At 38.9% G+C, this 25,095-nt stretch overlaps 1 protein-coding gene across 2 annotated transcripts; it reads left to right on the plus strand.

The window, feature by feature from the left end:
• The first annotated feature begins 619 nt into the window (after positions 1-619).
• ZC3H14 (zinc finger CCCH-type containing 14) lies at positions 620-24,903 on the plus strand. 2 transcript variants are annotated; one of them, XM_074868558.1, is made up of 17 exons: positions 620-1,166; positions 1,599-1,641; positions 4,797-4,911; positions 7,916-7,956; positions 8,302-8,497; positions 8,844-9,264; positions 11,135-11,295; positions 12,406-12,506; positions 15,156-15,311; positions 16,832-16,906; positions 17,394-17,550; positions 18,335-18,558; positions 20,604-20,724; positions 21,696-21,832; positions 22,891-22,985; positions 23,877-23,983; positions 24,628-24,903. In XM_074868558.1, the coding sequence occupies exons 1-17, from the start codon at positions 675-677 to the stop codon at positions 24,632-24,634; spliced, it is 2,649 nt and encodes an 882-aa protein (XP_074724659.1). In that variant the 5' UTR covers positions 620-674; the 3' UTR covers positions 24,635-24,903. The 2 variants fall into 2 exon arrangements, with proteins under 2 accessions (XP_074724659.1, XP_074724661.1); XM_074868560.1 differs by having other exon boundaries at positions 624-710.
• Positions 24,904-25,095: the final 192 nt, after the last annotated feature.

The following is a 25,095-nucleotide window of genomic DNA, read 5'->3' on the forward strand; positions in this document are numbered from 1 at the left end:
GACTTTATAAACCAGTTTTATAAAAAACAGGAATGAATGAAGAGGCAATTTAAAAGCTGAATGTGACAATGAGACTAAGAGCAGAGCCTCTGACACGCAATTATTTAGAAATCCACTAGAGGAGACATTTGTTTTCTTTACTCCCGGGCGTGTGGCGGCTGCCCGGTGCTCGCAGAGCAAGGCAGGCCGCAGCCGCGGGCTCACACCGGGCTGGCGGGCGGCCCAGTCCCCCCGCCCACCGCCCGCCCAGCTGGGGCCGCCCGTCCCCCTTCTCCCCGCCGCCACCGCTTCAGGGCTACCCGACCCGCCGGGCCGCCCCAGCGCTCGCGGGGCGCACGGAGCACTGCCTGACCGAGTCGGGGCGCGCCCCCAGCCCCAGGGAGGCGGCCGGGGCGGCGGCTGGGAAGGGGGCGACGAGGGACGCGGGGAGGAGCCGGGGGCTGCGAGGGGCGTCAGGGCGGTCCCCGCCTCGCCGGCCCCGCCGCGGCGCCAGGCGGCGCAGGTCCCGCCGCGGCCCGGCAGGGGGCGCTGCAGGCGGAGGCCTCGCACTCTCCGGCGCGGCGCTGCAGAGCCGGCGCGGCCTGCGGCGGGAGCGGAGCCGGCAGGCCGCGGCGGGGCGGGACGGGACGGGACAGGACGGGACGGGAGGGGAGGGGGCACGGCGCGGCGCGACCATGGAGATCGGCACCGAGATCAGCCGCAAGATCCGGGTGAGAGAGAAGCAGCCGGGTCGCTCCCTCTCCACCCGCGGCAGGGGCCTGACCCCGCCTGTGGGGGGGCAGGCCCGGCCGATGGCTGAGGCGCCGGGCTCCCTCCGGCCTCCCCTCAGACGCGGAGGTGGCGGGGCCGCTGCGGGCCCTGCAACAGCCGAGACCCCTTCCTCCGGCGGAAGGCAGCGGCGGAATGAACCCCCACCCGGGCCGGGGTTACCGGGAGCTCCTGGCAGCGGGCGGCCTTCGGCCCCAGGGCTCCCCGGAGAGGGGCGCGAGCAGGAGAGTCGTTGTTTTGGGAAGCGTTGCTTCGGTCCCGCCGTACCCCGGAGCTGCCATCTCTCCCCCGCAGCTGGAGTTCTCGCCCTGGAGCGGCCCGCGGGGACACAGGCCCGTCACCGGGGGCTGCCCGGGAGAGGGAGCAGCTGTGACCGGGCGTTCGGGTGTGAGACCCCGGTACTGTCAGGTTGTCAGCTGCTCTCACTCAGCAATCATGGCTTGAAAATCCTGGCGGGTTTTTTTTCTTGCTGAGCCGAGAACGGCCTTTTATCAAACCATCCGGGATTCGTTTTCTTTCTATTTTATGAGCCCGGATGGTCTCAGCTTAAAAAAGGACGGCTGGGACTCGCAGGTTCTCTGGTAGCACCAGGAACTGGTATGTAGGAAAAATGGTAGAGAGTGTGAGATTTCTGGCAGGTTTTGCTATTCTGCCATCAGTCCCTCACTGTTCAACGTTTATATCATGAGCGGTGGAGAACAGGAAAAATAACATGTTAAAACAACATGTTCAAACAGTTAATGAGAAAAACTTTGCTAAGCCTCCCACCGTTTTGCAGTTAAAAGTACTTTGTTGCTCTATTCTTTAAATACTATTTCATTGTTTTTTAGGGTGCTATAAAAGGAAAGTTGCAGGAGCTGGGGGCTTATGTTGGTAAGTTTTATCCTGTGTTTGGCAATTTTCTTTAGATTCGTTGTTGTTAGATAGGAAACAACCAGCTAGTTAATGGAACTGCATATTTACTTATTCTTACTTGTGTTACTGCATACAGAAGCCCTAAGCATGAGTGAGTTATCTGAAGTGTTGGACTAGTATGAAAGAAAAATACGTATAGTCCAAGCCTAAGAGAAGGCAGTACATGGACATTGATGTATGAAGAACTAAGAGGAAATAACTAAGGCGGCTAACAGTCTCCCCTTTTAAGGAGAAATGGTGGCAAGGGATTTGAAAGAAAAACAAACAATAGGTGTCTGTGAATATTTAAGGAAGTTTCTTTGTAGCACAAGGAGAAACGTTATACAAAGCAAGATCCTCACAAATATAGCAGCGGTTAGCTGTGACCAGTCTGAGGTGGAGTCAGTCTTTTCAACAGCCTGTTGAATTTAAGGTGAGACATTTGTCACAAATAGGGGAAAGGATATTACTGTACGACAGAGATAGGCTGACTGTTTTAGGAGGTGGAAAGGCCATGTCAGAAACATTATGTAGGACAAATCTGCAAAGTGTAAGAGCTTGACTGTTAAGGGAAAAACTAAGAGCTATGTTAATCTAGTCTTCATGAAACATATGTAACTGAATCTTAGAGGCAGGGTGAGATTTTATTTTGGATTGTGAGGAGAGAGAGATGGGCAGTGTGAATGTTGTGGGGATTTTGCTTCTTTTTTTCCTGAATCCAGTATTAAATGGATATTGCACTTAAGAGCAGCTGTTTTTTACAGCAGTAGAAGTTGGTAACTTAACACAGTATTATTCTGTTGGAAGCAGAATACCTCAGTCCTGCAACTGCCTTGTTGTCTGTGATGATGCTTGGATCCCGGGTAAAGGAAAGGAGTTGAGAGCATAGTTTAGAGATACCATGAATTGCAGGACCAAGTTCAAAGTTTGTAGTTTGATCTTGAATTCATCTTATTTCCTATTTAAAGGAGACCATTGTATTTATGGAATCAAAATGTATTGACTCTGTTGAAGGGAGTTACCTGTGAGGTGACATTCTGAACTCAGCAGATGCCAAGGAATTGTGTTTAGAATTTTTTCATTGTAAGGTCGTCTTTTTTCACCATCTCAAAAGTTGTCTTTTTCGGTAACTTGTTTTTGTTTTTTTAGCTATCATTCTAGGTTTCAGCTTCTCAGTCCTTGATTCTTTGTCTGCCTTTTCCTGCATTTCTGAAAAAAATCTTTCTTATCTCTAATACCAAGGGGATGGTAGAATACTAGTATTCTTTGATTCCAACTATGGGTGATTATTCTTTCTTTGTTTTTCTTTTCTTTCTGTTTCCTGTATTGAGAATGCAGTTCCCAAGATCAGCATACAATGTCTGCTCTTTCTTCTTGGTCTGCTGCTGATCTTCTTTAAATAACTCTGTATTCTTTATTGCCAAATCTGACTTCCCTTGGCCTCTTTTTTGTTTTTAAACAACTGTTTCCAAATTTCTGTCATTTTTCAGGTTTCTTTTCTTGACTAGAGTATGTTAGACAACTTTTCAAGTAATGTTTTTCAAAAACACACTATTTATTCTTTTCGGTTAAAAATAGGTTCTCCCTCATTCTAGGCTCTGTGAGCAAGAACCATGCTTTTGTTTCTTTCTGTAACTGCTAGTTCTTTTCTTTTAAAAGGTCTTTTACAACAAGACATGTTGAAACTTATTTGTTGTGTAGCACTTACAAAGGAAAAATTCATATCTGTAAAGCAAAATATAGTAAAATATTCATCAACTATCAAAGTTTTCAAAAGACTGTAGTCTTACATACAGTTTAAGTTAACATAAGCCAACACAGTCACTGAGAGAAGCAGTTGTTTTCTTTCCTTTTTCTATCGTACTGTTACAGGTAATTGTGCTAACTTATGTTTTGATCTATACTAAAAGTCTCTTTGTTACTTTATCATATGTTGAACCACCTGAAGAGCTGATCAGGTTTAAAAGTAGCTTGGCCAAAAAAGGAAAGTTTATTCTAAGTTCCTAGGTCTGGGTATCCACCTATCTTGTGCAACTTGTAGTTTACATAATAAAATAAAAAAAACCCTACCAAAAAAAGTTAGGGTTTAGGCTAGAAACATGTTATGTTGGAACACTTGAATAGTGATAGTGAAATGCAGGTGCAATGTATGAATGTTATTTCTGTAGTCTGGGGTACAGATCAATTATTTACAGGGTACATAGATGAAAGGCAATTCCTTTGATTTGTATTTTGATTTCTAGTTAAGATTTTTCATTTTTTAGGTCTTTTTAATGTTGTGTACAGACTTAACTTGATGAAATGAGCACAGCTGAGTTAGTGCCTTGGTTCAAATGCCCAATTTGAGGTGGATTTCCCAATTATCTTCACTTAACTATTGTTATGTTCATGTCATGGAGTGGTATTGGAGAACATGAGGTGTTTGATTAAACTAAATGGAAATATGTGCTCAAGAAGCATACCTAATGCCCTTGAGCAACAAATGTGCCATTCAGTCCTTCAGAGTAGATCAGAGCTAGGCCAAGGTAAAAAGCCGAATACCACATTCCCCAAACCCTTAATGTATTAAATTCTGAGCACCTTCCTGTCTATTCTGATGACTAGGCGTACCCTGTATGAACAGCCCAGCAAGGGAATGGATTTTTTTTATAGATGGAAAATCTGGAACTTAATACAATTTTGATTTGTTTAATGCACAGATCAGAAAGGGATATTTATTTGTTTGATCTCTGTATCTAAAGGAAATTTGACAAGGATAAGGTACTGTATTTGTCAATATTTGAAGTGATGAAAATTGTAGACAGTTGTTAGTGTTCAAGTAAAAGGATATAGGCAACAGAGTGCCTTTCTTCTATCTTGTCCTTTATGTGTTTTATTTACTCACTTTTAAAATACTTTGATCTTATCTTCAGTTTATGCTTTTGTGAAGCTAATGATCTTTTATTTCTCACTCATAGCTGAAACTTGTATTGAACTTCAGAGAAAACGGAAGTCTTGTTAATTTGCTTACCTAATCTGCTTGTGGAGTCTTTATAGTAAAACTGGAAAAAAAAAATCTGGTTACATGTTTAAAGAAGTTCACTATGTCTTTTATGATTTATTATACTTTAAAACAATATTTCTCTTTCTATTAGATGAAGAGCTCCCTGATTATATTATGGTTATGGTGGCCAATAAGAAGAGTCAGGAGCAGATGACAGAAGACCTTTCCCTTTTCCTTGGAAACAATACTGTCAGGTTTACTGTCTGGTATGTTTGTAAGCTACTTATCACACTTCTTACCAGTAATCAGCACTGCTTTCTATAAGTGAAACCTGAGAATTTAAGAAGTTACTTACTTTCCCCGTTGTGTAATTTACATTAATCAAAACTTTTCCTTTGCAGGTCTAATAAGTAAATTAGTCTATCAACTGTTAGGTTGTTGCAGTGATAATTAAGTGGGAAAGCACTGGAAGGTTTATATTCTTTCTTTGCTGTAAGTCCAGTCAAATTTTTGAATGAAGTGTGAAATACTCGGGTAAGTGAGGGCCATATGTTGACTTAAAAAAGACTATTCCTGCAAAGCCCACTGTGAGCATGAGAGTACTTAGATGTGAAATAGTTCTTCAAAGACAAACTTCTTTGCTTTTATGCTAATTTTATGCTTCAGATTGCTGTTGTGCATGGGAATTACTATATCGGGACAGATGAGTAGTGAATCTAATTTTGTATGCTGTCTTTGAAAAGGCTTAGCACCAAATGTTTACGTATTCCCACCTCTCAGGCTGTTTATTTATTACCACCACCCAGCTCTACAAAATAAAAGTAGAACCTCAGAATTATTGTGAGCAGGACAAATTAGCAACATATCTTTTCTGAACTCCTGCCAGCATGGGTTACGCTATGCTGCATGACAGCCTTAGCCATGGTATTTCTCATGCATTTTCTAATACTGAATTTGGCTTACAGTATAAACCTTTAACTCCGTGTTTCACAGTATACAAGCAGATATTTCACTCTAGAGATTTTTCTTGCTTTCTGAGTTGTGTGTTTTTTCAAGTTAATCTTATTTCTGAGTCTCTAACCGAATATAGTTTTAAGGAACGTTTTTGGTTTGTATAGATTAGAGAAATACTACATTTTTTCTGCTTTTTCAGTTTGTTTCGTTTGAAATTTTCATATTGAATGGTTACATTAACTTCCAGTATTTCTTCTATGTGATTAGTCAAGTTCCCCTTTATTTGATTAGGAGCTTTTATGCTATTAAATAGCAGAGAGAAACATTTTAGAAGTTGGGTATGTTATGAAATCATAAACATTGACAAAAAGTGTAAGTTAGTTCTAGCTGTTACAATTCACTGTATTAACTATTTAAACTTTCCATGTAACAGTGTTACTTGATATAATTTGAGTTTGCTTTCAATTTTTAAATTTTTTCCTGGCATTTGTCAAAAATATAAGAAAGGAGTGCAATTAAGCATGCACCCCTTTTTTTAAAAGTACACTGGCATTTCTGTTCTTTGTTCCCTCTTGTGGCCTGCCTAGGCAAAACTTTTGGGTTTCACTGTATCAGTAAGTCATGTAGTTGTCTTTCTCACTGTGGTTTTGGAAATCAGTTAGACACATTAGTGAGGTTTACAAGTTGATGGGGGTAACTCCAATATTAGGGTTTTGACTGAATCCTGATATACAATAAGAAATAACACAGTAATATGTAGCAGAAAACACTTTTATGGCTTTGTAAATGAAACTAAAACTTTATTCAAAAAAATAATAAAGATGTAGAGAAAGCAAATTTCAGCAGGGAAGAGAAATTAAGATTATTTTTTAATATATATATATCTAGAACTGAGTGTCAGCTATACGTAGATATTATACCTCCTGCTGATTTTGACAGCTGCTTAAATTCCAAGTGTAATGAGTCTTCTAATCTCAATTCAGTATCCACATTTGCTTATAAATACAAATTCAATGTCAGAGTGCTGTATTGGGTAACAAAGAAGGTATTGGTTAAAAGAATGATGAAAAAGAAACCGAGATGAAACCTATGCAATTAGCTGTAAGCAGACTGGTGGAAAAAAGTTAAATATCATTGTAGTTGGAAGTTTTATATGCTTTTATTGCTTCTAAAGGCAACCTAGAATGTTTACATTCTTAAACATTGAGTCTCTGGCGGAATACAATACTCAACGAGGTCTGCCTCCCTTGATTTGTCCTGTAGCTGGTAATTTGGGGTCATCTGGCAAAAGTTTCACAGCAATTCTGTGGCAGACCTGACAGTCCTGCTGGCTGGCCAACACTTCTTACTCTGAAGCAAGTGTCAGGTCACAGTTATCTGGAGGTCAGTGTGAAAACTGATATGCATCAGCAGAGCTCAGTTGACAAAACTGAAGAGTGTTTTAATGAAAAATCACAAACAGGTGAATATAAGCCTTTGTTTAGGCACATGCAATCTTACTTTTTCCAGTTTTCAATGTTCTTGTTCCTTAACTCCTTTCTAATACTCATTCAAAGTTATGGCGATGCCCATGGTCAGGTTTGAATTCTGAGTAGGATATGCATTTAAGTTGGGATTTCTTTTTAATTTTTTTTTTCTTCTCACTGTAATGTGTATTTATTTTTAAACAGCTTTATTATTTTATAGCCTTTTGATTTTCTGTATTGCTTCAGCTTGGTGCCTTTTTCACAGGCAAACGTCAAATTTGGCACCTTGCTGAAATGCTTTTGCTCACTGATGTGTCTCAAAGAATATTGTTGGTACATACAAAGCATGCTGGAAGAATCCTGAGTATGTTAAGTGCTGTGAACTCTATATTGTTTAGGTTTCTATTTAGAATTATGTTTAACTGCTGTGTAATTAATTTCATTAATTTCATATATGAAGTAAAATTATCAGCTATACTTTTGGCTTCTACCTTAGGTTTTTTGAGTCACTCGTTTTGAAGATACTTAACTCACACTGTTGATTGCAATGAAAGAGTGGAAAGTACTGGCTTTAATTATGTAAACCAAGTAAATGCCAAAAGCAGATGATGTGATGAATACCCTACCTGCATGTATGAAGACTCACTGGAGGCAAGATACTTAAAGCCTCCCTTTTGAGGTTAAACATGTTAGTTAACGGAAAGTGAAGTCTTAGATGAATGAGGTGCTTGTTATGGGGGGGGGGAAATACAGCTGGTTTCTGAAAGATGATTGTTGTGAATGTAAGCTAAAATTCTTTTGTTTCTCCTTTTTCTTTCTTGCTTCCTTCTGTGTCCCCCATGTATTTCAGGCTCCATGGTGTTTTGGATAAGCTGCGGTCCGTGACTACTGGTAAGCAAGAAAATTAATTTTGAGTGAAAGTAGGTTTATCTTTTCTGCATAGTGTTGCATGTCTAATGAGTTTCAAAACAGATCTTGGCTGACCATTTTGTTAATTTTGAATTTATATGGTCTTTTGGGTCCTGACTCTTTAGAAAATTGTTTTATGTTTTGAGATAAAGAATTTATTTCTGAGTCCAGAATTTATTTCTTGGTGTTTATCGCTGATGTTTTCAGCCAAAAGAGCTTTCAGCTTGTTGTGTTTTCAGATCTGTGCAATGTTTTGTTTGCAGTTTCTTAGCTACATTTACTGCAAAATTTGTATTGCTGTGCTTTGATGTAAAAATGTCTCCACAGAACCAACTAGTGTAAAATCTTCAGAATCTAGTATCTTTGAGAGCAACCTTCCTTCCAGCAAAAGCAGTTCATGTGTGAGCGATGAGAGGAGGCGTGAGGATATCTTGCCACCTCTTGCAGTTTCCAGCACTCGGACTGAAAAAAATGACTCAAGAGTTTCAACTAGCTCACAGGAGCAAAGGAACACTGCTTCACGGTAAAGCTTCTGCTTACTTACTAACACACATTTAGACAGTAGTTGTGTGAAGAGCATTCTGAAGAGCACGGCTACTTGGAAAGATCAAAGTAGTTTTGAAAAGTAAAGTGTTGCTACAATTTGTTGCATAAAAAACATTAAATCAGGAATTTAGTTCCATTTCTTTAAGGACCATATGGGCTTAGATTAATTAACCAAACTAAAGATAGCAATCAGTGTGTTAGATGTGTATAAACAATAATACCTTAATGATTCACCCTTTCTGGCTTTATTTAAAAGACAGTTCTCATTTTCCAGAGCTTTCTTTGGAGATGAGTTAATAGTTGGCAATTTCTTATTTTATCAGGCAGTCTTGTGAAGATGGTTCTGCACCCCGCTTAACATCTACAGTCAAGCCTTTGAGGGAATTGTCACCTTCTGAAGCTGTAATTGACATTAAACCTGAACCAGATGATCTAATTGATGAAGACCTCAACTTTGTGCAGGAGAATCCTTTGTCACGGAAGAAACCTATTGTAACTGTAACTTACGGTTCTTCTCGTCCTTCTGCTGAAATCTACCGACCACCAGCTAGCAGGAGTGCAGATGGCAATACACATGTGCACAGATTGTCACAACAGGGCAGCTTACAGGGGAGCTGGCAGTTAGACGCACAAAGCTGCAGGTCTTTGGAAACAGGCCAGCCGTGCAATCCAGAAGCATTTGGCAGCTTAGCAGAAAGTTACAGACCCACCTCCAAACTTAGTGCTGATAAAGTAGGCAGCGAGGTTAGTATGATCTAAACTACTGTGATATTTTTCACTTGCTAGGAACCTAAATTACTATGTATACTTCCAGTAAAATCTTCACCTCAGAGAAATCAAAGGACTTCTGTCACTGCCACCAGTAGATTTGGGTTTTCATTCTTTGAGTCCACTGATAAACTATGCGGTCTCTTTTTAACATCAGACAGGTTGCTGCAGCTCAGAGTTAATTAGCTCATACATCTTCATGCCATATTGAGTTAGACTAATGGGTTAGCACACTATGATGCATGTGATGAATCGGAAATAATAATTTTCATCTCTAGATCACTGGAACAGCATGATCTTCTGTAAGTGCTATGTAAATCTCCAGCTTTACACAGTTCTGTAAATCAGTATTTTTGGGATGCTGTTTATTCACACATATGCTAGATATACGTTAGTCTCGAAAGCCTGGATATGTTGCTTATTAGGTTTATATTATTATACTATTTGGAACCATTGCGTTTAAGAACTGTTTGGGTGAGTGTCGTACAAGGAGAAAGGTGATTACTGCCCTACGTACTTTGGAGGCCAGACTAAGCCAGGCAGGGTGATAGTCCTGGCTGATAGTTTTAAGACTACACATATGAACCAGTTAAGAGCCCTTTGTGAGAAGAATGAAGATTGTTACAGCTGCTAATGTCATAACAAAGCAGGAATTTTACATACCTTGTATTCCAAGTGCATCTGTGTTTGTTACTGCTTATATAGCTCTTTGCTACTACTTAGTTCTGTACAAACGACAACGAATTTCATTCGGAAAACTAGAATGCTTTACGAATACATGTGCTGGTATCTTTGTTTTTTAGGATGGGGAAGTGAGAATGAGAATATTCTGATTTGTTTAGGGCTGTACATAAATCATTGGTGAGTGACAGTCACCTCTCTCCTTGGAAATGTTAGAAAAAGGTCTTGTGATTTTCTTCTATTATTATTTCATGAATAATGTCCAGAAGAGGGCTGTTGGAGGAGCATTTCTTAGAACTGTGGACCTGTGCTGTATTCTACCTTCTTTTAGACAAGTTCTTGTGCTTTCCGAAGTTTTACCTTTAAAAAGGTCATTTCTTTAGGTATTGGGTTTTTTACTGTACGAATTTGCTGTATTGGTGTAGTCCAGGTCCATCCCTTAGGATGTTTCTATCTCCTTGGAGGATATAGGATCATTTAAAGGGTACTGCATACAAACCTGGCATCCAGATGCCTCATGGTGCTCCTGTGTAGTTCTGTGGTGAGTGATGATTCCTATAGGAAGTATTGATGTGTGCTTTCTCCTATGCTTTCATGCAGCCTAGCATTTAAATTTGTTACTACCCCGTGCACTGTGGTGGTGATAAGTGGCTGTGTTGGAACAGGGATCTTGCCCTGCCTAAACTGGACCATCCTGGCTCTGCTTAGCTATTAGCGTCCTTTGGAATATGTCAGCTTGCTAGAAATTAATCCTCATGCTAATGTAAAATTAGAGCTGATACAGAGGAGAAAGTCATTCATACTGATATCACTTTTCTCTATCAGACTTTCAACAGGTGCATCTTGAAGGATAGTATGAATTTCTTAGGAAAATCCTGCTTTTTCTGTAGATGTTGGATAAATTGTCTGTGCTTTAGACTTTCTTCTTCTCCTTTTCTAAATGTTAATTACAGTTACATTTTTAATGAGATGTTTCAGTGTAAATGTCTGATTTTCATGCTCTCTAGTGCTGTCACTTGTTTCTGCTGACAGTACAGTGGTCCTAGACTTATTCAACTTGAGTGGAAGTTCTTCATCTTCTGGCTATACATAGAATTACAATATTTTCTTTGCTGGCTTATTAATACACATTATATGCTTAATTATTTTGGTTGCTCTGTTGTAGGAAGAAAGCTCCAGGAAGAGACGGTTGCCTGTTGTAAGCTCAGTAGTCAAAGTGAAAAAGTTCTTTAATGATGGGGAAGACGAGGAGGAGGACGACGACTATGGATCACGAACAGGAAGCATCTCCAGCAGCGTGTCTGTACCTGCGAAGCCAGAAAGAAGGTACTTAAGATCTCAGTGATTCTGTGTGGTTTCAAGAATGAATCTAATGAACAAAAACTTTGGAAGTTGGGGAGAACTGTTCCCAGTTTTGAAAATTGACAGAGAAAATTCAGGAAGCTGTTTTTATATTTTTTGGTACTATCTCAGAACTCTGGGTGAGATGTCTGTTTATAACACCCTTTTTCCTCTGATTTTTCAACCTGTTCTTATTATTGTGCATAAGCTGCAATGGAATGTGAAATTTTACACTATTGGGGAGAAGTTTAGTGGCAAAAGAACATTAATGTTGGCATGCCTCAGACCAGGTATTTAATGTGGTAAAATAATTTTCCAAGCGTTTTAATAGCTTTGTTCTTATTTCACAAATAGTTTTCAAACCAATTATCACTTTTTTTTAAGGTGATTTTAACTTTCGAAAGGACTTGAGAGGTTTTTCCTTTTTTCTGCTCCCTAATTCTGTCTGAATGTCAGGTGTCAGTCAAAGTACATCAGTGGTTTGTATCTGATTTTCAACAGTAAGAGAAAGAACATTTAAACTAGGGAAGAGATGGTTCTACTGATCTACAATGTAGCTTGTATAAGATTTGTTTTAAGCTAATACACTTTATTGAATTTATCTTCAGCACTGCGGCACATTTATCTGATTTAAACTTCCTTATTGTTGATGTTCAAAGACAAACAGAAAGCTTTTTTTTTTACAGCTAATATGTTTTTGATAGTCAGTTTTCAGCTGGGTCTTACTCCCTGGGGCAGCTGCATAATTACTAGTGACAACACAAATGTAGTAACAGGCATGTGAGGGGCAGAGGTGGGAGGAAATAAATGGCAGAGTTTGTGCCTTTCAGATGCAGCATGGTTTTACAGGAGCTTAAGCTGAGAGGCAAAATCACACCTCTGGACTTCTGTTTTTGAGAGCGTTTTGTGGCTCCCCATCCACTCAGAGAATAGATTAACAAGCTGAAAACAAATATGGATAAAGTGATTTTTAGGTGGTGATTTGTATCGGTATTACACATAACTGTGTTAAGCTGCTGAAATATCTGTGTTTACCATGGATACAGTTGCTGTTGCAATTCATGTACAATTAATTAATTTTTTTATCTCCCTTAGACCTTCATTGCCACCTTCAAAACAGGCCAATAAGAATTTAATACTGAAAGCAATCTCTGAAGCACAAGAATCGGTTACAAAAACAACTAATTATTCCACTGGTAATTAGCATTATTTTTTTTTTTGTGCTAAGGTGTATATTTCCAAGCCCTGTTTTACCAATCCAAGCTAAAGATAGTGCTTAGGAGTAAAGCAGAATGTTAAATAGTGCATGTCAGTGATACATGTAAGGGATTTTCCATGTCCCTAGAACATTCCATTAATCTTCAGTGATGAATTGTGAAAGCATAAAAAAGGGAGGAAAGAGTTATTTAAAATATATTAATCAAGATACTAAGTCTGTAATGTGTATAGATACAAAATGGAAGTGCCAGAAGTATTCTGAAGTTGATACTTGCCAAGGGGAAAGTGTTCAGAATTAGGCAGATTGTTTGATCTTTTTTCCCTTCTGTACTCTCCTCCTCCCTTCTGAGAGGGGAGGAGAAAAAAGCCAAACAGCAAAAAATCAAAATGCACTGGATATAGGTAATAGAAGTGCAAAATAACAAGCAACATACTGACTGATATGTCACCGTATATTGTCTTCAAACAGTGAGGCTGCAATTTTAATTCAGTGGTTTTAGTTATTGAGTAGAAGTTGGTACAGCAGCTGAGCAGTTGCCTGTGTGTAGGCATTTAGTTCTCCTAGCTAGGAGAGACTTCTGCTGAAGAAGGGCAAATCCAGCTGTTATCTTGTGTGCTTTTGTTTCATTGGCTATTAATAAACCTAGCGTTGTCAGCAGGAAGCATTGCACATTGCCAGGGAAGAAGCATTCACTAAACTACCTAAACCATGACTTTTATGCCATCTGGAGCAAGACCGAAAGCTGCTCAAAATCTCTTGCCTGCTCTCTCTCTCAAAACCTGCAAACTTAACTGTAAGAAACATGTATCTTCCTTCTGCATTAAGCATATTTACAAAATGGTTATTGAGAACTTCCCTGTTTTCTTGTCGATACTTGTATTTTCAATGTTGCACGGGTGCTGATAAGTAGATCTAAAGGCATGAGATGTGTATGGAGTTTTCTGTGTTCAAAGGCTCTTGAGTTGGAGGAGGTATCCGTGCATGTTAGAAGTGGGATATAGACTGAGCTGGTTTTAAAACAATTGTATGGATGACTAATAAAGATTGTGGCCAAGCTTAGAACTGATAGCTAAGAACAGTGCTAGTAAACTGTTGAATTGGTTGACTACTTACAAAATATATTTCATACAGTAAAAGAACTTCTGAAAGAAAATTATGCTGCTTCATGAATAGCAAATAACATAACTGCCTCCCAAGCACTAAGAGCTTGTCTTCATTCTAGATGGTAAGCAGAATGAGCAGTTTGTTAAGAAAAGAGGTGGGAGCACTGATGCCTCTAAGTTCTGATGCCAGTTATCCAGCAAGGAGTGTTTATGGTGGAAAAAGCAGCAACACAGGGAACAGTACTGTGAGGTGATGCAGGAAGCTCTTTCCTGTGTACGCAGCAATATGGCAGGAAATAGAACATAGCCAGAAAATGTTAAAATTGATTAAAACTATTGGTTTTTAATAGTGGTGAGCTTGTAGTTTGGCTTACCAACATGAGAATATTTCAGTGGAGAGACCAAAAAGAACCACTTTGTGGTTTAATACAGAGGCGATGAATGAATTTTATCTGAAGTGTCATGCAGATTCTTCCACTTCAGAGGTAATATTTCATGTAATTTTTTAAGTATTTTGAATGGAATATGGAAATAAGCTAATTTGAAATACAAATGTAGAACAAAATGGTAGGATCATAAATGATGAATCCAGTACTGAGTGCTACCTTTTAGTTGTATGTGTCAGAAGTTGAATGCTGATGTGATACTCAGCCAAGGGAAGAATATGCTTAGCTTTTCACAACCAGTTCTGACGGTCTTAGCAGAAGCCGAGTGAAGAAGCCAACCTGTCATCCTGCTACTCCCAAATTCCGTGCTACGACCACCTGAAAGGAGGTTGTAGCGAGGTGGGTGTTGGTCTCTTTCCCAAAGTAACAATCACTTGGATGAGAGGAAAGTTGCACCAGGGGAGGTTTATATTGGATATTAGGAAAAAATTCTTCACTGAGAAAGGACTGTCAAGCATTGGAACAGGCTGCCCAGGGAGATGGAGTCACCATCCCTGGAGGTATTTAGAAAGAGGTGCAGATGTGGCACTTATGGACATGGTTTAGTGGTGAACTTGGCAATGCTGGGTTAGTGGTTGGACTTGATGATCTTGAGGGTCTTTTCCAACCCAAACGATTCTATGATTCTGCTGTCATCAAGTTTTATATTCTATTTGCAAGCACCTTAGCATAGGGTAGCTGACACTGTATGAAAAGTATGCATTGATAATCATTGATTGTTTATATGAAAGCTGGAAGGAAAAGTGATCTCAATACCATAAGAAAGTACCAAATTAATTATGTGTAGAAGTGGACGAATGAATACTTTGCTGATGTCACTCTAATCCTTGTCATTCAGTTTTGTCTTACAAGTAGATGTTCTGAGGTGCCACTCATACAGTGCTCTATGCACATGCATGAATGTGTTTTCACACTAACAGTTTTACAAGTAGCTAAAGGTGATTTTTGTGAAGAGAGGTGCTTGGGATTTTTTTTTTGTGTGTGTAGGAATTAGAGTTTTTAGCACCGTATATAAAATAATACTGTTATATGATTGGGTTGTATGTAAATGATTTACCATTGTCTCTTTATTTAAAGTTCCACAGAAACAGACTGTTCCAGTTGCACCAAGAACTCGAATTAGCCCAGAAGAATCTCAGTTAGAAGTAATCCATGTGCAAAACAGACTACCTGCTCCGAGTTCTCAGCTTCAAGTAGAAGAGCCAAAGGAGCAGACAGTTGAAGGAATTCAAGGTCATCTGATCATGTTCTTTAAAAATTTATACCAGTGAATGTCATTTTACAGCAGGCTGAGCAGAGAAAAGAAATGCTTTTAATTTTTTAGTCAGCGTCAGAAGTTGCATGTGGAAATGCCTGAAAACCAAGAAGCTTTCTAAAGCATGGCTGTAAGATAGGTACGTGTGTGTGTATATACACACACAGAGAGATCACCTCAGAGGAATTAATCAGTAAGCAAAGGGTGGTATAGCATTCTGGCGTATCACTGAAGAATAATTTTGCATAAGAAAATGTATCCATTTATATTGGGATAACTTCTTTTTTCCCCATCCTTTGCATTCGTTTCCTTAATATCATGTAGCAGTAATTTTGTCATGAAACTTATGTGAGAGTTAAGATACTCTTCATTTGAAATAATTTTGCAGCCTATGAAGCATTAAAAGATTCTTTCCAACGTATTGTTACCACACAAATAGTTCTAATGTTTTATTTTTTTGTGTAAATATTGAAATATTATATTTGCTGTTATGGGACAGCTGATACCAGGATAAGCGTGTGAACAGTAAGCTTTGTTTTTACTTCTGTTTCGAAAAAAACCCACCTCTTGAAGGAAAACAGGGTAACATTTAAAGGCAATCAGTATATCTTTTCAGCAAGATTTTGTTACAAATAAAGAAGTGTGTGTGTCTGTGTTAGTTACAAGGAATCATAGAAATAAGACTGTGGAAAATGACTTCTGTAAAACAAAGTTTGTTCACTATTGCTGTGTTTAGATATTTAGATTGTTGAGTGAAATCTAGTTTGAGTAAGACCTTTGTTACATCAGCTCATAGTCATTGTTAAGGAATGCTAAATATTCACTACTAGAAAAAAAAAATCTATTTTTTCAGTCTCTTATTTCTCACATGGATGTATTTGGAATCTTTCTGCCGACATAATAGTTGAAATTGTATCTGTAAAGTATGTAAGAAGCAGCTTAAATCTGTGAATTAATGTACAGAAAATGTTTATGCTAAATATTTTTGCTTGCCATTGAAATGGAAATGGCAGCTCGCTTAGGAAACCTACAGGAAGCAAAATAATTTTTTTCAAACTGTAAGTCAAATATAGAACAGTGCTACTCTGATTTGTTCCACCTCTTTTAAGAAGACTATAAAGTAGTTCCTTGTTAGCTGCTTTCCTGTGTGCATGTTCTCTGAATAGTCAACACCTCTACAAATGAGGAGAAATTTGGCCTTTAGAAGTTGCCATACCTGCAGATCTAGTTTGTCCTGAGCAATGATTATGGGAAAGACTAGTCTTTCAGTATTTAGATTTTGAAATGCTGGAGAAAACTTGTTACTGTTTCTGAGACGATGAGAAAGGGGTTCATAACAATGAGAATGCGTTCTTTTTGTTAGAAGTGTGGAAGTTTGTTGTGTGGGTTTTTTTTTTTTTAATCAAAGGAATTAGAAGAGTATGCTTCATGTCTTTAATCTATAGTTTAATTTTGACATACAGTAAAATATGCTTCTAATTACTGGGGGTTTTTATAGGAGCTGAACAAAGGGAGCTCTCTTCTCGGCTCCAGATTGATCCTGTGATTGAAGATACTTTGCAAGTGACTCAAGGTTAAGTCTTGTGATCTTTTATTCCTAAATAAAAATTGCTGGTTTTCAAATTGAACACTACTGGTCAGTGAATATTAAAATGTAACTTCCTTTTCAATTAATTATACTGATTTCTAGAATTTTCTAGTTTCTACATCTCTAAGTAATGAAAGTGTTAACATCAGTAGGTGTTCAAAGCCCGAGAGATACTGGGGAGGTGTGTGGACCTCCTTCAGTGCTGTTTCAGCACAGCCATTCCAGTAACAAAGTTTCCTGGTCTGGCCTAATATGGCCTATGGCTCTTGTCGATTCATTTCTGTGGAATAAGCATGGAAGTAAAAATGTTTTCTGGAAGCTACTAGTAAGAAATTAAAACAAAATTCGCTTGTCAACAATGTAAATTGATATTAAAAAATATGCTGTAAGTTAAGAATAAAAACGTGCTGTAAGTAAGATGCAACTACAACCTTATGTTCCTCTTTTCTATGTAATTTTTCTCTCAATTCAGATTACTATGATGCAGAGTCTATGGTCCACACAGATACCAGGTCATTTATCCTGAAGAAGCCCAAGTTATCAGAGGAAATAGTGCCGCAGAATCAGCAATTGGGAAGGAGGGCTACAGAGGCAATACGGGTACTCTCAGGACGTCTAATACAGACACGGTAAAAAATTACTACTTTTAGGACTGTTATTAGTCAGATTGCTGTTTGTGGCTTAGATAAAATCACTGTTTGTCAAACATGAGAACTCCATAGTGTGTTTCCAAATATTTAGAATCACATGCTATTCAGGAAATCCCTCAGGTGAAGTGGGTGGGACAGCGGAACAGTGGAGAAAACATATGTGTGCCCTGTTTTTATACTCCCTCCTCTATCCACATTGACTACTGTCAGATACAGGATATTAGGCTAGAATGATCTTTGGATCAGGCTGAGCATCAAAGTTCTTAATGTCAGTATTTCAGTTCTCTCTTCCTAGTGCTAAAAGCTTTTACACCCAGTGTTTCATAATGAGCTGTTCAGTATTTTTGAGGAGACACCTGGTTTTGTGTGATAAAAGGTTCATGATTCCAAGAATGGCATTTACCCTCACTTTTTTGTCTCAAAACTGTAAAATCCTCAAAAGACTAATCACTTTCTTTTATTTAACTATGTCTGTAAATGAGCTTTTGGATCTATCTGTTGAGCAGAATGCAACAAACTGAAATGTACCTGCCAGATTCTCTGCTGTATGCCATTGAAGGCTGTATTTCTTACTAGTGCTTCAGGGAGACTAGAAGGCAAACTGCTAATTAGAGTACATTATTAGTAGTATTAAAAGTAGGTTGGTTACTGCATGACTCTCCATGGATTAGCTTGTACTACTTTTAGTTACTAGTGCAGCTCACTTCTACTCAAACCTCTCAAGTCAGAAAATCTATTTTTACTACATTTCTTTGTTTGATAGAGACCAGCTGGCACAGCCAGAGAAACCTGCTAGTCCCAAGTTCATCGTGACGCTGGATGGCGTGCCCAGTCCACCAGGATACCTTTCTGATCAAGAAGAGGAAGATATGTTTATAACTGAAGGATTAAAGCCAGTTACCCAAAATATGTGTGCTGGAAAAGGATTAAAAGGCCTTAGAGCACAGCAGATGCAAATTGTAACCCGGCAGCTGGAAAGCTGTGATGGTAATTATGCTTACCAACAGGATCTAGCATTAATGTCATTCTTAAGAAATCAAAGTGATGGTGTTTATTATTCAAATTAGAGCGTTTTTTAGGCAAATGAAATATGGTAGTTCAGTGGGGTCATATCTTTGGAAGCCTTTATCTTGGTAAACTAGAGCAATATGGCACATAGGTAATTCTCCACACATCTCAATATTGGTAAAATTTGGGGTTTTTCTTTTGAAAATGTAATTTGTCTTCATTGCCAGAAATCTGCACTTTTGGTTGACCTGTTATCATTTGTCCCCATGCTGATGGACAGGAGATTTTATGATGAATGTTTTGCCATGCATTAAACTTTAAAAAATACGTGAGGTGGTATTAATGTTTCTGCCTAGATTTGTGATATCAAAAGAAGCCTGTTTAGTATAAGGTGTTGATAGGATCAAGTTGCTAGAATCTCTGAAAGTAGAACTTAAACAGTGTGTTATTTTACTTGAAGATTTGTGTATTCAGGATACCTTTTGAATAACATGGGAAATTGCTTGCTGAAGCATATGTTTGAATTGTTTAGAGTGCTGACGCAGTGATGAAAAATTTAGAGGATATTATTTTGTCATAGACCAAGCATAGGTCATGCTTGGATTCTTTTGTTTTGGTTCTCTTATGAAAATAAAGACCTTTATTTTCCATAGTAGCAATGCATCCAGATTTTCTGAACTAAATAAATAATAGTATTTGATGCTATACAGAGAACTCTTAAATTTCATGGATCCAGCTGTAATGCAATTATGAGAGAATCACGGGGGAAAAGCAAAAGATCTTTTAAGTCCACATCCTTTCAGTTCCACTGGCTGCAGAAGTACTGCACGTATCAGGCAGTATTAAAGAAGAAAGGAGTGTATGCATTGGCAGAGTTTTAGTAGTACAGTGAAATACGTATTAGAGTACTACCCTTGCAAATCTGTGCTTTTACTAGTATAGTCTCTTTCATACTCCCGACTAAAGCTATTTGGTACAGGAGAGTGTTGCTGATAAAGTTATATCTCTGTTAAGGTTTCTTACTTGATTAGCTACATTAGCCAGAAGTTCACACAGAATCTGGTCAGTGTGGAAGTGATTTGTACAAGCAGTGTGGTTTTGCACTAGCATAGCATTATTTGGCTTTGGTGCATTGCAAGGAGAAGGCATAAATGAGGCTGAGGATGGAATGAAGCTGGAGCAAGTGTGTCACTAACAAGATCAGAGGGGTAAGTCTAGCAGTCCTGGAAAGCTTTGAAAAGCCAAAGGTTTAGGCAGGTCTGGGAAGATAAGACGACAGTGAAGGTATGTGCTTAATTGCCTGAATTTGCAGAATGAGGTTTTAGAAATAATGTTAAATAGAAAGTCAAAGTCCCCGATTCCTGTAAGAGTAGTGAAGGTATTGAATGTTTCAGCTTGGAATTTCTTGAAATACATTTTGGATTGGAGTCTGGGTTCAGGTGGTATCTGTCCAAGCAAATTACATGAAAGTGGTTCTTTTTCAGTGTGTGTCCCCATACTAATAAATCATATCTGATTAGTGTAAAAGTTGATTTTTTTACTTTATCTCTTGAAATAATTTTCTAGAGGCGGAAATATCTCAGAGAAAGGAAGCATAGCTATTATTAACACATGGCTCAGCGGAACAGTCATAAGAGGTTCAGTTGAAGAATCTTTGTCTTGTCTGATCAAGATCTGGTCTGTTTGACTTTCACACCTGAATTTGGATTTGTGAAGAAAATTAATTTTTTTTTGCTTGTAAACAGTGCAAGTTTGATCTTTTATCACCAAAAGGCTGCTGTCAGTCCAATATTACAATTTCTTTCACTTCATAGTTTTGGAAATTTTCTTCAGATATAATTGTCCATAAATTTTTATTGTTATGACTTTTTTGATTAATAGAGGCTTATCAAGAATGGGGTTAAAAGGAGAGAGAGAATAGGAAATACTGTGAATTTCAATTATGCTACATTGTGTACACCAAATTGCATATAGAATCATAAAGGTCCCAGCTTGTTTTTTTCCGTTTTTTCTTTCCTTCCTAGTGGATATGGAAGAGTTAAATGTGCTGCAAAACCAAGAGAAGGTGCTTGAGCGCTGCAAGTACTGGCCTGCCTGTAAAAATGGAGATGAATGTGTGTACCATCACCCCACACTACCTTGCAAGTGAGTAGTGCAAAACTCATGCACTTGACATGTTACTTTTATTTTTCTTTCAGTGCTACAGATTTCCCTTCTGCGTTAGTAAATATTTCAAGGCAGCATAAGTGTGTTAGGGTAGGGATCACAGCTAGATTCTCACACTGTCATTTCTTGTGTTTTCCTCCCATCTACCATGTGTCAGAATACAGTGACGTTTTTAATAAGTAGAGTCACAGCTGTGCTCATGCAGAAGAAAGCTTAGTTTAGCATACAGGCTGGTGCTTTTGTGTTGCTTAGAGATGTGAGAATCTGTGTCGTCTTAAAACAAGAGGCACTCTCCTGCTAGCTGTCAGAATACTTTTGAACATGTTAGGGTATCATTACATAGTAATGCGGTGATTTTTTTTTTTTTTTTTTAATTTGAAACCAAAGGCTAACTCTTGAATGTGTGCTGTCCTTTGCCTTCTCTTCCACAAGCAGCAACAGTCTAGAAAAATCATTTCTGTTTTGAGATAAATGTTACCAGATTGGGTAGCTTCATTTACTCAGACATTTGAATTTTCTTCTAAAATCTGACATAACTACCTTCAAAATAACGCTTTCTCTTCAGTAAACAAAGCATATTACTTAGTCAGTTCTGTGTCCCTCTGTGCAAAGGTCTGAATTCACCGTCCCTTTGCTGCTCTGCACTGCACACTAAGAATAAATAATGCGCCTTAGCTTGCAACAAGTAGGTTGCTACCAAACGCCACTGAGTGTGAAGTGGTTCAGTTATTTCCTGCATGTAAAGAGTGTCCGCAGGGAAGGTGAACACGGACCTGTGTGCGTGCAGCTAGTACACTACACCCGCATGCTCTGCTTTGGAAGTAACTAACACACGTGCGCAAGCCCTGTTGTAGTTCTGGCTTTCTGTGATATTCTGGCTTTCGTGCACAAGAGCTGCTTGGGGATTTTGCTCCAAGTATGGGCTTATGACTTAATTTCTTTTCCCTCAGAGTTTTTCCTAACTGCAAATTTGCTGATAAATGCTTGTTCATCCATCCAAACTGTAAATACGATGCAAAGTGCACTAAGCCAGACTGTCCTTACACTCATGCCAGTCGACGAACCCCCCATCCACCTCCTAAACCAGGTGAGCACCTCTTGTTTTTCTGAGCTTTAAATGAAAGTGCTGAAGGAAAAACAGTGTATTTGGAAGAAGAAACTGACAATGGTGGAAAAAATAATTTTTGCTTGATATGACTTAATTTTCTTTCAACTCTTAATACCGGATGAAGAATAATAATCCAGTGTGCCTGCGAAAACAAAAAACTCAGTGTTGTCAGACAAATCCCTGAATGTTTTTCTGCAAGAGTCCATACGAAATCTAGGCAAGGCCACAGTGGTGACTTGCACAGGCAGTCCTTTCTTCTGGAGGGATTAGCTAGCACTGCAATTTTGCTCAGATTTGTTTCATGTTATACATTTGTTTCACCTGTTATACCAAGAGCTTGTGACACAAATTGAAAACAGAGGTTTCTGTATGAATGTTGTTTTTTTTTTCTTTAATGACACCGTAGGAGTTATCTTTATGTAATGATGAGATGGCTTTTGGGGTGAGGTTACCCAGCAAAGGCAATAGCTCTGGATTACAGGTTGGTATTCCTGAGCCTTTCACCAGTGCCAAAGTGGAGGGCCTTTACTCCACTAGGGTCATGATCTTTAGGAAGCGGTTTAGCACTTAGTCATAGCATGGTGCAGTTTTGTTACTTTGCCAGAAGGCCGACTACAATGTGCTTATCCATCTCCTGTATCATTTCCAGCAGCTCCTCTGTATTCCTGGAAAGTGCACTGCCCGTGCCTTTCGGTCTGATTAGCTTCAATGCTAACAGGCTTGCTGCTGCCTGAATTTAACATTTGAATGTCTCTGCCTACCAGAATCTTGGCTTAATTTGTTGGAATTGTTGCGATGACCATGGTACTTTCCTGAAATGGTGAAGAACCGAGACTAATGATTACCTGATAGTCTTGTTCTACCCCAGGATGAGATCCACATAGTGCCTGGTGATACGCATTCCATAGTTTTTGCAGAATTTTGGTGTATTATAAAATGTAATTTCTTGCAGAAGGATTGATATATTTGTGTGAAACTATGTTAAAAAAGCAGTTTATTCTGATCCAGACTCACTTCCTGTTTTTTTCTACTCTTAGCACCACTACCCACACTGTCTGTAACTTCCAGTAGTCCGCTGTGCAAGTTTTTTCCAGCTTGTAAGAAAATGGAATGTCCATTTTACCACCCAAAAGTAAGAATTTTCTCCTATCTTTTCCCTTCCTTTCCAGAAAGATACTTGAAGTACCTTACTTTGGGTCAGGAAATGTCACTAGCATTTCACACTTTGCTTTTACTTTTCACATTTTAACTCAGAAACAGACTATGCAAAAGCAGTGACTTAAAGAATTTGGAAAATTATATTGTTAAATAATTTTTCTACCAGATGCTTCTGGGAAGTTTTAAACAGGCAGCTGGCCATAGTACTTGTCAGGAATCTGCCCATCCAGGATGCTGGGGGTGGAGGACATCTTGTAGCCTCTATGGAAGGAATAAATTTCAGACTCTTGACTCTTCATTCGGATGTGCTGCAGTATACAAGAACTTTAAAGATTGATCAGTTATCCTGGAGTATATTCATGTAATTTATGTAGTACAAGAGTTTATAACTTGGGTACTTCTATTCCATAGAATTGTGTCCCTGCCTATTCTTACACCAGTAAGTTCAGTGCTTTTTCAACCCATAACAACCCTGAAATGCCCTGGGGCCCCAGGACTCTGTTCCCAGCTGTTATTAGCCAGATACTCCGGCTTTTCCTCTGTCTTGCAGATAATGCGGTGTCACGCTCCTGACTTGTACACACAGATCAATTGAAACTAAACTCTGTTAACGTTTAAAAGCCAAGGAGCTTCCAGCTGTCCATGCAGTGGCAGTTTTGGAGCATCTAACCCTTAAAAACTTTTGGAAAAGGCTTTCCTTCTGTTATTGGGTTGCACTGATGGCACCAGTCTGTGTAGCTGTTCTCAGCCATCAGCCAGGTATGTCATATAGATACAGACTGACATGTAACACACAGGAGCCAGCGAGGTCAGGAGTTCAGGCAGCCAGTTCCGAGTAGCCTCTTCTGAAATCTTTCATTTTTAGCATTGTAGATTTAACACCCAGTGTACAAGACCAGACTGCACTTTTTACCACCCAACTATTGCTGTACCTCCACGCCATGCCTTGAAATGGACTCGGACTCAAACCAGGTGAGGTGCTAGTTTTCAAATTTTATTTTTCTTGATTAGGTTTAGAGTGTATGTTATGACTTGTGTCACAAATGTAATTTTACCCACAGGAGTAATCACAGGAGTAATGTGTGTGTGATGAATAATGAAGATTATATGAAGAAAGATACCTGTTATAGGCATCTTCCTTTTAAAGAGAACTCTGTACTGTTTGGTTTTAGTAGTATAAACATTAGCTAATGTGATGCAACACTGAAAAATAACTGTCCTGCAGCTAGAGTATGGCAGTCACTGGAATCCCGACAGGGACATGTTGTGTTTACTGAGTTTTATTTGAACAAAGCTGAATATCCAACATCAGCTCTTTACTCTTGTTTTATCTTATGTCCAAGCTGTCTTTTTCACAAACATTCAGAGGCTTCTCAGAGCGTTTCTGGCAGAACAGCTCCATCCTGTTGTCTATCCATGATTTCATAAACTGGCAGCAAACTTCCCAAAGCTGCACTCATTGTCTGTATTAAAGATACATGAGCCTTCCACTCCAGCTAATCTTGTCTGCAAAGGTCTTAATTGTTACGGGGCAGGACACAGATCAGTTCTCAAATCATCTTTACAGAGTGGTAGAATTGTTACTTACATGAATTGGGTTTTTTTTCCCCCCTCAGTGAATGATACCACTTGGGACTGAACTTCGCCTCCTTTGGTCAGTAGTGGAAAGGAAGATTAACCACCAGGGGCACAGGATGTTAGAAAAATTCATGCATTTTGAACTTTTAATATACATTGTTTTCATAAAATGAAGTTGATTGCATACTTGAAATGTCTCTAATTTTCCAAGTTTGTAAGTTTGAGCAATTTTACATTTTTTTTACACTGTAAGAAGAAAATGTCTGTGTAAGGAAAGTTTTACTTTAAATTCCATTAAAGACTTTCAAAGCACATTTTGTGTTCTGTTTGGGTTATGTTTCTTGCTTAAGATTAGGTATGTTGAAGAAGTGAGTGTAGCATCAGAAGGTCTGAGAAAGCTTAGTCCTGTATTTGGATCATACTAGAAGTATTTTTTGTTCAGCATATGTTTGGTACAGCGCATACAGCTGAACCCCTGTCCTGGCGAAGGGTGACTGAACTCTTCA

The sequence above is a fragment of the Strix uralensis genome, chromosome 4 (assembly GCF_047716275.1).
Source record: "Strix uralensis isolate ZFMK-TIS-50842 chromosome 4, bStrUra1, whole genome shotgun sequence".
NCBI lineage: Eukaryota > Metazoa > Chordata > Aves > Strigiformes > Strigidae > Strix > Strix uralensis.